Raw genomic sequence first — 11713 nt, forward strand, 5'->3', positions numbered from 1 at the left:
ACGTGAGGACAGTGAGAAGGCGGCCATTCACAGCCAGGAAGGAACAGAGCCGTCACCAGAAACCAAACCTGTCAGCACCTTGATCTTGGACTTCGAGCCTCCAGAACTGTGAGAAAATAAATTTCTGTTGTTTCAGCCCCCCAGTCTGTGGTATTCTGTTATGGCAGCAAGAACAGACTGACATGAAGGGAAAAGCGGTGGAGAAATTGGGCTCACCTCAATGAGCTTTCTTTTCATTTGGGATCTTGGCCTTTCTGGTCCTGGTGTCTTGGCAGCTCTGAGCCCCAGTTCTGACTCCCCAGCTTGTTGGCTCTGCCGAAGCTCAGGTCAGAGTTGCAGCCTCTCAGTGGCTTTGGTGTGGCTTTGCAGCCTCTCGTTCCTGTGCCACTTCTGACCTGGCAAAGCCTTTAGGAAAAAAGTGCTTCGGGGGTGGTCTGTAAAAGCTTACACTACCATTACTGGAAATGGAAATCTAATTGGTAGTTTTTAAAATAAGAAATTTACAAATAACTTAAAAAAAACCAAACTATAGATAGTAGGGTGAACTTACCAATTCTGGCCTCTTTTTATTACAGTATTTCTCAGTCAAACAGCTATTCCAATGTAGTATCTGCTCGTTTTTGAACTATCAACCCAACACTATTTTTTCCTCTAAGGATGTCTCAATTTGGAACAACCCCCCCCCCACACACACACTTTCTTAAATCTTTGTTAACTTAGAGAACTGAGAATTTTCCAGAAGGCTAGCTAGGCAACTCCCCTCCAAATGATCAGTGGCACTTGAATTAAAAAAATGGTCAGGGCCGGCCGAGTGGCTCAGTTGGTTAAGAGCTCGCTCAAGAGTTTGAGCTCTGAGCAACAGCGGTTCAAGTCCAGCCCGAGCTGAGTAGCCGCTGAGCTGCCAACAGGTAGCAGGATGGCTCAGCTGAAAAAAAAAAAAAAAGGTCACATTTGGTAACTGAAAAACAGGATCATGGATGAAACCCAAACAAAGCCCTAGGAGTCAGAAAGCCTGGCGTCAGAGCTCAGGCTGTTCCCTGTCGGTGGTGTGGTGCTGGGGAGTCAGCCACTCTGCATCTCAGTTTCTTCAGCTGCATGAAGGGAATAATCATGCTTGCGAAGTGTTTCCAGATCTCCAGAGCACAGTTCACCATTTGACCTGGGAGCTCCCGCAGCACGGCCGAGGTTAATCCTTAGCGTGGGTGGCAGGACAGTGTTCTCCGGCCAGCTGATGTCTCGGCCTCCCCTGCTGGGTTCTGAGCTCCTTCAGGCACAGGCCACGTCCTGCTCTCTGTTTTCCTTAGTACAGAGCCTCACACCTGGCAGGTACGGAATGATCAATGATGCCGTCCTCATGTACCCAGCACACTGGTAGCTTTTCCCAAGCTGGCTCTGCACGTGTCCACTGAAATGTCAATTACATCTTCGATGGAGGTGATACGTGGAGTTGTCACATAATAGGAAACAATTAAAATTACCCTAGAAAACTCCTTAAATGGCCCACAAAGTACAGTACCTGTTTTGTACATTCAATTCGGTACAGTGATCTTTAGGCACCCTCGAGTTTGAGAACTACACAGCCAGACGAAAGGAAGGAACAATGGGCATAATGAAAGATCTGGGCATTCAAACCTCTCTGCCTTTGTAAACCTCACAAGCCCCTGAAATGACTGGAGACCCACGGTGATGGCTGAGGGGCGCCTGCTCACCTGCAGTGTCCCCGTCATTCTCCTTCTAGCATGAGGAAAACCAAGTGACGTCAAGGTTGGGTTCTCAAGTCAATGACCAGCCTGTTTCGTGAACAGCCCTCTCCTGGAGAGTCCCGGCACACGGTAGCTTGGTAAAGGTTTTGCAAAAGTCCTTGCTGTTTGACTTGGTTACATCCAGTTTCTCAACCTTATTTGACATGAGAATGTCATACCTGTTGATTTATAATTAATATTCTGTGAAACATGTTTAATGTGACAGACATACTAGGAATGCAACGTTAGACCATAAGTCAAAGCTTTTTTTATTTTATAAACAATCCTTAACACAAGTATGTATCTGGCTTCAGGGCAAAGCAATTAAGAACAAATTAGAAGAAATGGGCAAAGAAGGCTGCCGGATTAAAAAGAAAAGGAACAGCTAACATCCTGGCAGGAATGGAAGGGACAGAAAAATTACGATGCATCCATGAAATTATTTTCAGATATTCAACAAATATTATTGCATGGTATGATCATGGAAGTTCAAAACAGTCGCAGTTAAGTCCATAAGAGAAGGTGACATCCTTGGCAAACTTGCTTAAGATGGTAGGGATATGTTTATTACATTTCACCAAGCTTAAAATGAAAAGGTTTGCCTTTAAACAGCTGTTGAGAAAATTTACCCCCTCACAACACCATTTTGTCAGCCGCGCTCTTGGCTTCCCACGGTTCTTTGCCTCACATACTGCTCAGAGCAGCACCTCCGACAAAGGCCAAGTCAACCAACTCAAACAGATTCTTCGTATCCTTTAACTTTCACAAGATTCTTAAGTTTTATTTAACCCCAAACACTCTTTTTAAGGAGGAAGGTTTTTCCAATGAGTAAATTTCAAGATACCAGAACATAAATAAAAGTTTCTTTATCTTTTAGGTCACATCCATTGGTGAATGAAATTCAGTGGAAGAATGAGGAGCTGCCTATCAGTCCATATTGTCGGCATCTCCCCCAGGGCCCGAGGTGCCTTGTTCACAACTGTTTAGTCAGTCTTCCAGGGTATAAAAAGCCTCTCCATCATTTTTTTCCCCCAAGAGAACATTCACAGGAATTATTCACAAGAGCAGAAGTGTCCTCAATCCCTTCTGTTTTCCACTGTGTTGAATGTATCGGATGTTCTCTTTCAATAATCACCTTCAGTCCTTACTCATTGTACTTGGAGAGTTTTAACCTGGGGATAATGTTCATGGACTGCAGTTCCTGGAAGAGCAGCTTGCAGGCGTACGGAATGCGGAGGGAAGACACGTGACATGACGACTTGCAGTAATGGCACCTGAAACCCAAGTCAGCATGTGTTAGAGGGACAGCAGCTCAGAAGCGAGGGCTTGCACGGAGGAAGCGAGCATTCTCTACCAAATTCTATGACCATCTATCAAGTTGGTTTTCTATTCCTCAGTGCTCAGTCACATTTTTCAAATACGTACGCATGGGACTCCAAAGTAAAAAGAAGCACCCAAAGAAGAAAAAAAAACACCAAAAAAAACCAAGTATCATTCCCCCAGTTTTAAAGCATGCAATTTTAATCAGTTACTACCTACCACACGTCTAGACCTTTCTTCTTAAAACACAAAACACCTGCCTATATACTCATTTTGAATAAGCCCAAGAAATCTGAACCACCTGCAAGTTACTCAGATTTAGACTTTTTCATTGTTGAAAGCATTTAAAATAGACTCAGTCTCTGTGTGTTTGATAAGCACCTGCTACCCTGGACCATTCTAGGCAAGGTGCTCTGCAGCCCCTGTGTGGCTTCTGTCACTGAGCTGCCCAAAGTGTGAGGGGAAAGAGGAGACTTGCATGCAGAAAGGTGGTGTTCAGCCAAATGCTCCATGTTTTCCCAGGCCTCTCCAAGGTCGGTTACGTCTGCTAGCATTGGCAGCTACTGTGCTTACGAAGTTCTGGCCCTTGTGTAAAATGAAGGACCCCGTGCACGTGCACACGTTCCCATCTATCCCTTCCACAGCCACGCCCATAACCAGCACACCTGCTGCTCAAATCAGATGCTCCTTTCTCTTCCTGCAGGAAGGGCCCGTGAACGGAACCTGGATCTTAATCGCTACAAACGAAGAAGGGTTCCTGGGAAGGGAACGATTCTCTCAGGTTTCAGACCCAAATAGGACCTCCTCCTCTACCTCCAGGGTCTAGAGCGGCTGGGACCACAGGTACCCGGTACAAATCCTGAGACTTACCAGGTAGAAAACTAGGGCCTCCCAGTTAACAGGGAGAAAAACAGGTGGAAGAAGAACAGCACCAGCGGCTTAAAAGATTCAGTGCTGACCGGGAAGCGGGAGGAGGCTCCTTAGTGAGCAACAATGGTCACTCGGGAGGGCGGTGAGGCAATACGTGCAAACAATGTAAACGCACATATTATTCAAGTAATCACAAAAGTGGCGAAGATATGTGCACAAGATGTTCATGGTCACACTATTTATAACAGCACAAAGCAGGAGACCGTTCACATGTCCAACAGGCGATGGGTTCTGTGATTACAGGGCATTCAGACAGAAGAATACTGTGCAGCCATTAAATGCGATGACGTAGACCCACATTCGCTGAAATGTACACTGGGAGGTGAAAAAGAGTTTGCTAAACAGAATGGTCCCAAGCGGGTCCTCAAATGGGTTTCAGTAAACGCAGGAAGCCCCCAAACTCACATGTAACATGATTTTTTTTGTATCTATTTGTATTTTTCTTTTGGCAGAGTCCCAACAGGGTTAAAAAAAAAAAAGCGTACCGAACTAGTGGCAAACCAGAGATGTCTCCAAAATTAGTCTCTAAACTGTTAATAGTGGTCATCTCTTGGGTGGTGGGAATTAATGTGACTGTTTATATTTTTTCTTTATATTTTTTGTAACATTGAGTATTTTCTAAAGAGCAGGGATTGTTTTGGCAATCAGCAAAATGAAACTTTTATTATTTTAGAAAAGAGAAGCACTAAGCAAGGCTGAGAATTTGAACGTGGTGGTGACTATGTAGATATGAAGTTCTTGAGGAAAAGCGAATGGGCAAAGGTCGAGCCACCAGGGACCTGTGCTGGGGTCCCTCCCGGGGGGCTGCAGGGGCCTTAACAAACACTGTGGAGTATCTGATTACATCAACAGCAACGATATAAACATGGCAAATAGCTTTTTCCTAAAAGATTACCTAAAGGTCTCTTTAATGCATGATAGTTTAGGAATTATGTTTTAATGTGCCTGGTTTGATCTAATTTATTCAGGAATCATGTTCATGCAGTAATTAAGTTGGAGAAATGGATTCAACTGAAGCAACTTCTTGCTGATTCTCCTGCCCAGTACTTTACCCTGTGACTTCAATCCAGCCTAATCTATTTAAAATTTCCATGTGTGCTGATTCATAACCCAGAGAGCTCACTAATCCTCACTCTTATTAAATATCTCTCCATCGCTTAAAATGTTCCGATGCATATATGTACATCCATGCATATATATAAATATATATACATATATAAATTACCTTACTCTGTATCTGAACAATTTCCAAAGGAAGAAATTGACCAAACAACAATAAAATAAACTGATATTTTAGGGCAAAGCCAGCAAAAGAAAGAGGCTTGGCTTCACATGAGAAATGATTGTCCAGTAAAATATCATCTATGAGCTAATTATCTTAATAGGGATCTTCTTTTCTCTGCAGTTTTCCTGCTGGCCCTCTCTTTTGTGACTTATGCCCTCGGTGTCTTCTGCCGAACAACAGTCTTGCTGTAAACATCCCCATAGCAATGCCTTACTAATGTGCAAATCAGTGACAAAGGGCCAGTTCCAAGGTTCTGAACTGCTCTAATTACTCAGTCTCCATTGTGCTGTTCATTAAAGAGCGACTTCCTCCAACGAATGCCCGTGCTCCCTCCCACACAATCCAGCGCACACATCAGGTAACATGGGAAAATGACAGCATCATTAGGGTGCTCCGTCTGAAAGCGGCACGAGGAGGATGCCAGACTACCCGCTGGATGAGGATTTTTTTCTGTTGGCAACAAGGGTATAACTAGGCCACTCAAAATCAGGCGTATGGTATACCCAGGTCTGTTTAATTACAGTAAAGATCCTTAAATCCGGTAGCCTGATTTAGTCCTCTTTCAAAGGATTTCAAATACAATATACACTGAACCCACGAGCATCAAAAATCAGACACTGCCATCGGATGATCTCTGAATGAGACGGACACGAAGCAGGAAAGAAGAGACGAATGTAACAGGATAATGTTGACATCAACTGCGGCTTATGTTAGCTTTCCTGAGTACTCAGTGGAAGAGAAGGGAAGGTTTTCAAAGGGCATGAGTGGGTATGGTCTACTTCTTTCTCCCTCTTTCTCCACCCCCCCCCCACCCCGGGGGGAGGTGGCACAGGAGGAAATGCAGGGAGGATGGAGAAGACAAGGAAACTCTTTTTGAAGTTTCATGATCCCTGTGGTTAATAAAATGACTCTTCTGCGCCATCTTTTCAAACTAAATTACTTAAAAATCCTTGTGCCAAATTTGAAGATTCAAGTATAGTAGAACTAGGTTCCAGGCATCTGCCTTTACACTTTCAAAAAATAATTCGCTAAAAGGTTTTGATATTTACCTAGCACGATATACACTTGTGTTCTAAGCCCACTCACTCTGACTCTAGATTTGCTTTATTCAACCAAGAAACTGGCAGCCTAGGATGGCAAGAAGTCGGGACTCTTTCTGGAAGGAGGCTTTGAGGGGGGTCTCAGTGGGGAAAAGAAAAGTGGTCCACAAACTCCAGCAGTGAGTGCCCATCGGGGCCTAACCCCATCTTCCAGGGCAAGAGCCTGGGAGGGCAGGTGAGGGGTGACGAGGGAGTCAAAGCTGTTTCCCTCCCTCAGCGTCTGCCTTAGACCTTGTCAGACCTGGCCTCTGACGGGAGCTGCAGGCCCTCCTGCCCACAGGGATTATCTCAAGGCTCTGGGTCACAACCAGCCCTAAGCACAGCCATTGTTCTTTGGTGGTAGAGTGGAACCATTTTACAAGGAGGAAAGGTGCTCTAACTGCACCAACAAAACATATGTAGCATCATCTTTTAAGCTGGACTTGACACAGAAACTGCACTCTGTACTGAACTCTACACAGAAACTGCAAACTCTACGAATTACATAATTTACCTACTGGCAATCTTCCATGTGCAGGGTTAGTATCACTTCGCAATTATTTTTTCCTATGTCTCTACCAGATCCCAGGCTGGAGAACCAGGGGGTAAACAAGACAGAATGTAGTTGAAATGAACTAGAAGATGAGCTCCCTGGGAACAGCCATTCACCACTGTATTTCTGGGGCCTGCAACAGTGTCTGGCACCCAGTAGATTCTCCCTAAATGGGAATGACAGAGACAGACATGGTCTGTCAACGGGATTCACAGTCCTGTGGAAAGCAGCTTGCTGTGCAGAGTACAGACAAGGGGTCAGGGTACAGGGGCTGGTCCTGGCTCTGTCACCAATTTGCTGTAAGACCTGGGGCAACATGCGTGGTTCTTTGGGTTTGAGATCAAATAAGGGCATTCGACACAATCGTCTCTAAAATATTTCTAGTTACAATATGCTGTCCCTTTAACATTTACCAATGACTCAGCTAGAATTTTTACAGGTGAATAGTGTTATAAAAGGTACTTGAGATAATATTAAAAAGAGTATAAAGTCCTTACTCTTTGGGAGTTTAAGCTCCAGCAGTGTAGAAAGCAGAACTTAGGTAGACAGGATAACATGTACATATGGAATCCCCAATTCTAGAAACGCAGGGATGGGGAAGGTTGGAGAATGTGTGGGTGTGACCCAGGGTCAATCTTGGAGCTGTGATTTACGAGGCAAGGGGTGTGGTATGAGAGACATGTGGTGTCCACTTACCAGCCTGAGTACCCCAGAAGTCCGCACTGCCCACAGACATCAACCTCAAAGGCATCACTTGAAATCATCAGTCGCTCTAGTAACAGCATACTGGCTCCATAACCAATTAAACAGTCACGTTCCATTTCTCCAAGACGCAAACCACCATCACGAGATCGGCCTTCAGTGGGTTGCCTTTGAAACAAGTTAGACGAATGTGTTATTTTATTACACAAACAACGAAGCACAAAGCTTTGGAGCAGGGCTCACCTGGATTCAAATCCCTTATTAGACAGCAACCTTGAACACGCTGCTCAGCCTCTCGGCCTCACTTGTAAATGTACATAAGAATATCTGTCCCAAAGAGTTTTAAATGAGAAGAGATGTAATACTAGTGGCTGCCTGCTATTTTTATTAAATAGAAATAATAAATATATAATATTATGATATAATAATAAGTTAATATATAAGCATATAAAATACCAGTGCTAGCATTACTGTTACTATCACTATCATTATTAGGATAGTATAGTTCTCAAATCAGAGAAGAATGTCTTTGGAGTATTTTCAGAGATGTCTCAATTCTCTCTTATTTAAAAGCAGAAAAGCTAAGCAGAACAGACTGTGAAAGAAACCCAGGTCCTCTAGTAGTTATTGCCAGGACTTGATGGAGGACCTTTACTATTAAATAAGTTAAACATGAAAAGCAGCAAATGGATTTTTACAAAATTTGGAATAGATCAAGAACCATCTAGAAGGAGAGAGTGCCTGAGTCCGACAGGAGGAGGTTCCCCAGAGCCTGGGCAAGTTCTGTGTGTCCCGTTCTGGTCTTTTCTTCATGTATGAAAATGCCTCATTCCTCCTTAGAGGGGGCACCTGAACTGGGGAGCTATTACCCCATGAATGATCTCCCTGTGGCTTATGTATCTGCTGGGCTTGAAAATACTTTAAAAGGTTCAGATTCCAGGACCAAGAGATATAGGTAAAATTAGGGAAGTCTGAAAAACTTAGGCAACTCCACCTAGGTACTGATGACACACAAATTACTGAGCGAGAGAGCGAGAGCGCGCTCCCTGGGGGGCTGATTTTGCAGTGACACTCCTTGGAGGTAGTCTGTGCATCAGGGGCCATAAAGCTCTTATTTGCTTTAACCCATAGCATCTTTTAATCTTTATTGTTGTTGCTGCCAGTTTCCCAAAGAGTTATGAAGGTAAACACATATGCCAGCACATGCTGCAATTTTACTTTTTATTGTTGATAGTTACAATGAGAAATCAATTTAAGTGGTAGAGTACTTGTTGTTGAAAGAAAATATACATATGAAAAACTCAGAAATGTGTCTAAATGAACACACTGTAGTGGCAACTTCATAACTGAGCACAGCATGTATATATTTTTATCTGCTGGTAGAACCACCAGGGGGAGGGGAAGGACCCCCCCACCTGTGGTCACTGTACAAATGAAGGTGGTCAGATCACATGTGGGCAGAACCCCAAACTTGGATTTTAACCAACTGAGATAACTGACTACAGACAAATGCACTCCAGGCAGTCTTCATATGGACTACACAAAAGTAATACTAAGTAATAACTTTTTTTATACAACAAAGCAAAAAATAGGAAGTAACTGCTTTGACATTTATATGACTCTGAAATAGTTTTTGGATGTTGTAAGCTGTTCCGGAGGGGACAGTATTTGGGGAGAGAAAAAACTAACCCAAGTAGGGTCTCATTGCTGAATCATTACTGTCTTGAGAATCTCAACTTCTCTTGCCTCTTCTGCAGTTTAAGCTCACATATGTCTATCATTTCAACAGGCATGTGCATTTGCTCAGTTTTACATGGTGAAGGGATTGAGTCATCTACACCTCTCCCTTGGTTTGGGGGGGGGAAAAAAGCACCCAAACACTAGCTGCTTCATCCTCGCCCCCGCCCCAGCCCTGTATTGTAACATCTAAGGAGAGCTCAGTGAAAGTGGGCAGGGAACTGGATATTTACTGAGCATCTCCTATGGATCGGAACACTACACAGTCTATTATTCAAACATGGGACACTTGCTAGCCAGCTGTGAAGTGCATACTGCTGTCTCCACTTCATACGTGAGAAACACTGAAGCTGGGAACTCAGTGATCCGTCCAAGGCTCATGGCAGTGCGACAAGGTGGAGATGAGCTCACATCCATGTCTAACTGACTCCCAGGCCCGTGTCCCCACCGACCCTGGCCCAGGGTTCCTCCACCTTGGCACTGGTGCCACACCGAGCTGGGGAATTCTTTGAGGTGGGGGCTCTCCCGCTCACTGCAGGATGTTTAGCAGCATCCATAGCCTCCGCCCACCACATGCCAGTGGCTCCCTCCTTATCCCCTAGTTACGACATCCCAAAATGTTTTCGGACATTGTCAAGTGTCCCCTGGGAGAACCACTGCCCTAGACTATGCTTCTCCAACTGGAAAATGTAGTACTAAGAACTCGTGAAACTTAGCATTTGTAATTCCCTTTCCCAGCAATTATACCCACTCATCAATGCACAGACGTTGGACTGGAGACTGAGGCCACACTGGTGAAGGGGCACACGTGGACCCGATCCTCCTGGGACTATTCGAGTAAGCGTGCCAAGTACAGGTGTCTCATGTTCCAATCACAGACGTTTAAAAAATGACAGGTGTGGCTCAGGCTACCAAATAATGTTCAGCTGTGTTTTCTGTGCGCTGGTACCTGTGTGGTAGGTAAGTGTATCTACATTCCTACATGAGAACTGTTTAGAACAGGGCCATATGTGCAAACAGGTACCCAGTAAATGATCACGTTAGGAGACTACTGTCTAGGTTTGCTCTTGTGCCTACGCAGGGGTTTTTAATTGGCTGCTATTGTTTCGTATTAATCAGACATGAGTTTTGCTGATGCCCAATACCCCAACGTTTGATATCTCCGGGAAACAGAAACTTTGTTGAGCCTGTTTCTCCTATATCCGGGAAATGAAGATGGACCTGACCGCATTCTAAAGTCTTTCTGCAAATGCTTCCTCTTACCTGGTAAGGACAGCTCGCGGGCCCCGGGCGCGGGCGTGCATCTTGTCTAGCACCATGTGCTTCAGCTTCTGATAGTACACGGGGCCAAAATAGATGTATGCTTCCAAGGGCTCACTGGAAAAAAGGGCAGAGTTTCGGGTTAAGAGACTAGGTTTGGGCCTTTTCTAGGAATTATCCCGGGCAGGTCCTCATTTGTTTATGAACAGGTTTCTGACTGAGTGGGAGAGAACAATTTTTCAGTCTGCAGTAAATGAAAAGGCTACATGTGAAGACATAAAAGTACCACGGATACATTAAAAGACACATAAAATTTTCAACAGGTTGTGAACCAGCGTATACAGGACGGTCTCTCCTTCACTGCTATCACCCTAGTCAGGCCACCATCCTCTCTCGCCTGGACTACCAAAGATAATCTTCTGGTTGGTCCCCCTGCTTCCACTATTATCCTTCAACAATCTGTCCTTCCAACAAGCCAGACAGCGATTCCTTCTAAAGTGTAAATCACAGCAGGTCATTCTTCTGCTCTAATTCCAATGGTTTCCCATTACACTCAGAATCTGTACCACCCACATTTTGCATCACAGCCATATTTTCTACCATAATCGGGTTCCTGCCCACATCTGACTCATTTCCTGTTCCCTTTCCCCATCGCTCAGTCTACTCCAGTACACTGGCTTCTTCATTATTCCTTAAATGCAGCAGGCCTGCCTCAGGGCCTTTGCACTTACCGTTTCCTCTGCCTAAAACATTCTTCCAGCAGGTATTCATATGGCTCTAACATTTCACCTCCTCAGGGAGACTTTCTCTGATCATTTCATCTAAAGGAATCCTCCTCCCGCCCCAGCACTGCCGTGTCCACGCACCATCTGAACTCTTACTTTGTTTTTTTTTTTCTTCAGAGCACTTTATCACCATTGACTATTATAGTATACATTTATTACTTCTCTGATGATCGCCTGTCTTCCCCATAAGAAGTAAACTCTGGGGCCAACCGAGTGGCGCATGGGTTAAGAACTGGCTTGGGATGCCAGAGGGCCCCGGTTCGGATCCCACATATGAGGGCCAGTGACACTGCCCTCCACAGCTAAGATGCTGAACAACA

At 44.6% G+C, this 11713-nt stretch overlaps 1 protein-coding gene across 1 annotated transcript in view; it reads right to left on the minus strand.

Annotated features, from left to right (window-relative positions):
- Positions 1–1995: 1995 nt before the first annotated feature.
- Positions 1996–11713, minus strand: part of POLR3B (RNA polymerase III subunit B) — a 115144-nt gene continuing 105426 nt past the window's right edge. Inside the window, exons 26-28 of the mRNA XM_019642626.1 lie at positions 10612–10725; positions 7606–7779; positions 1996–3016 (exon numbers count right to left, since the gene is read on the minus strand). Coding sequence (XP_019498171.1) covers positions 2887–3016; positions 7606–7779; positions 10612–10725 — 418 coding nt within the window. The 3' untranslated portion in view covers positions 1996–2886. The remainder of the gene's footprint in view (positions 3017–7605; positions 7780–10611; positions 10726–11713) is intronic.

Source organism: Hipposideros armiger, unplaced genomic scaffold (genome assembly GCF_001890085.2).
Source record: "Hipposideros armiger isolate ML-2016 unplaced genomic scaffold, ASM189008v1 scaffold_71, whole genome shotgun sequence".
NCBI classification, from domain to species: Eukaryota; Metazoa; Chordata; class Mammalia; order Chiroptera; family Hipposideridae; genus Hipposideros; species Hipposideros armiger.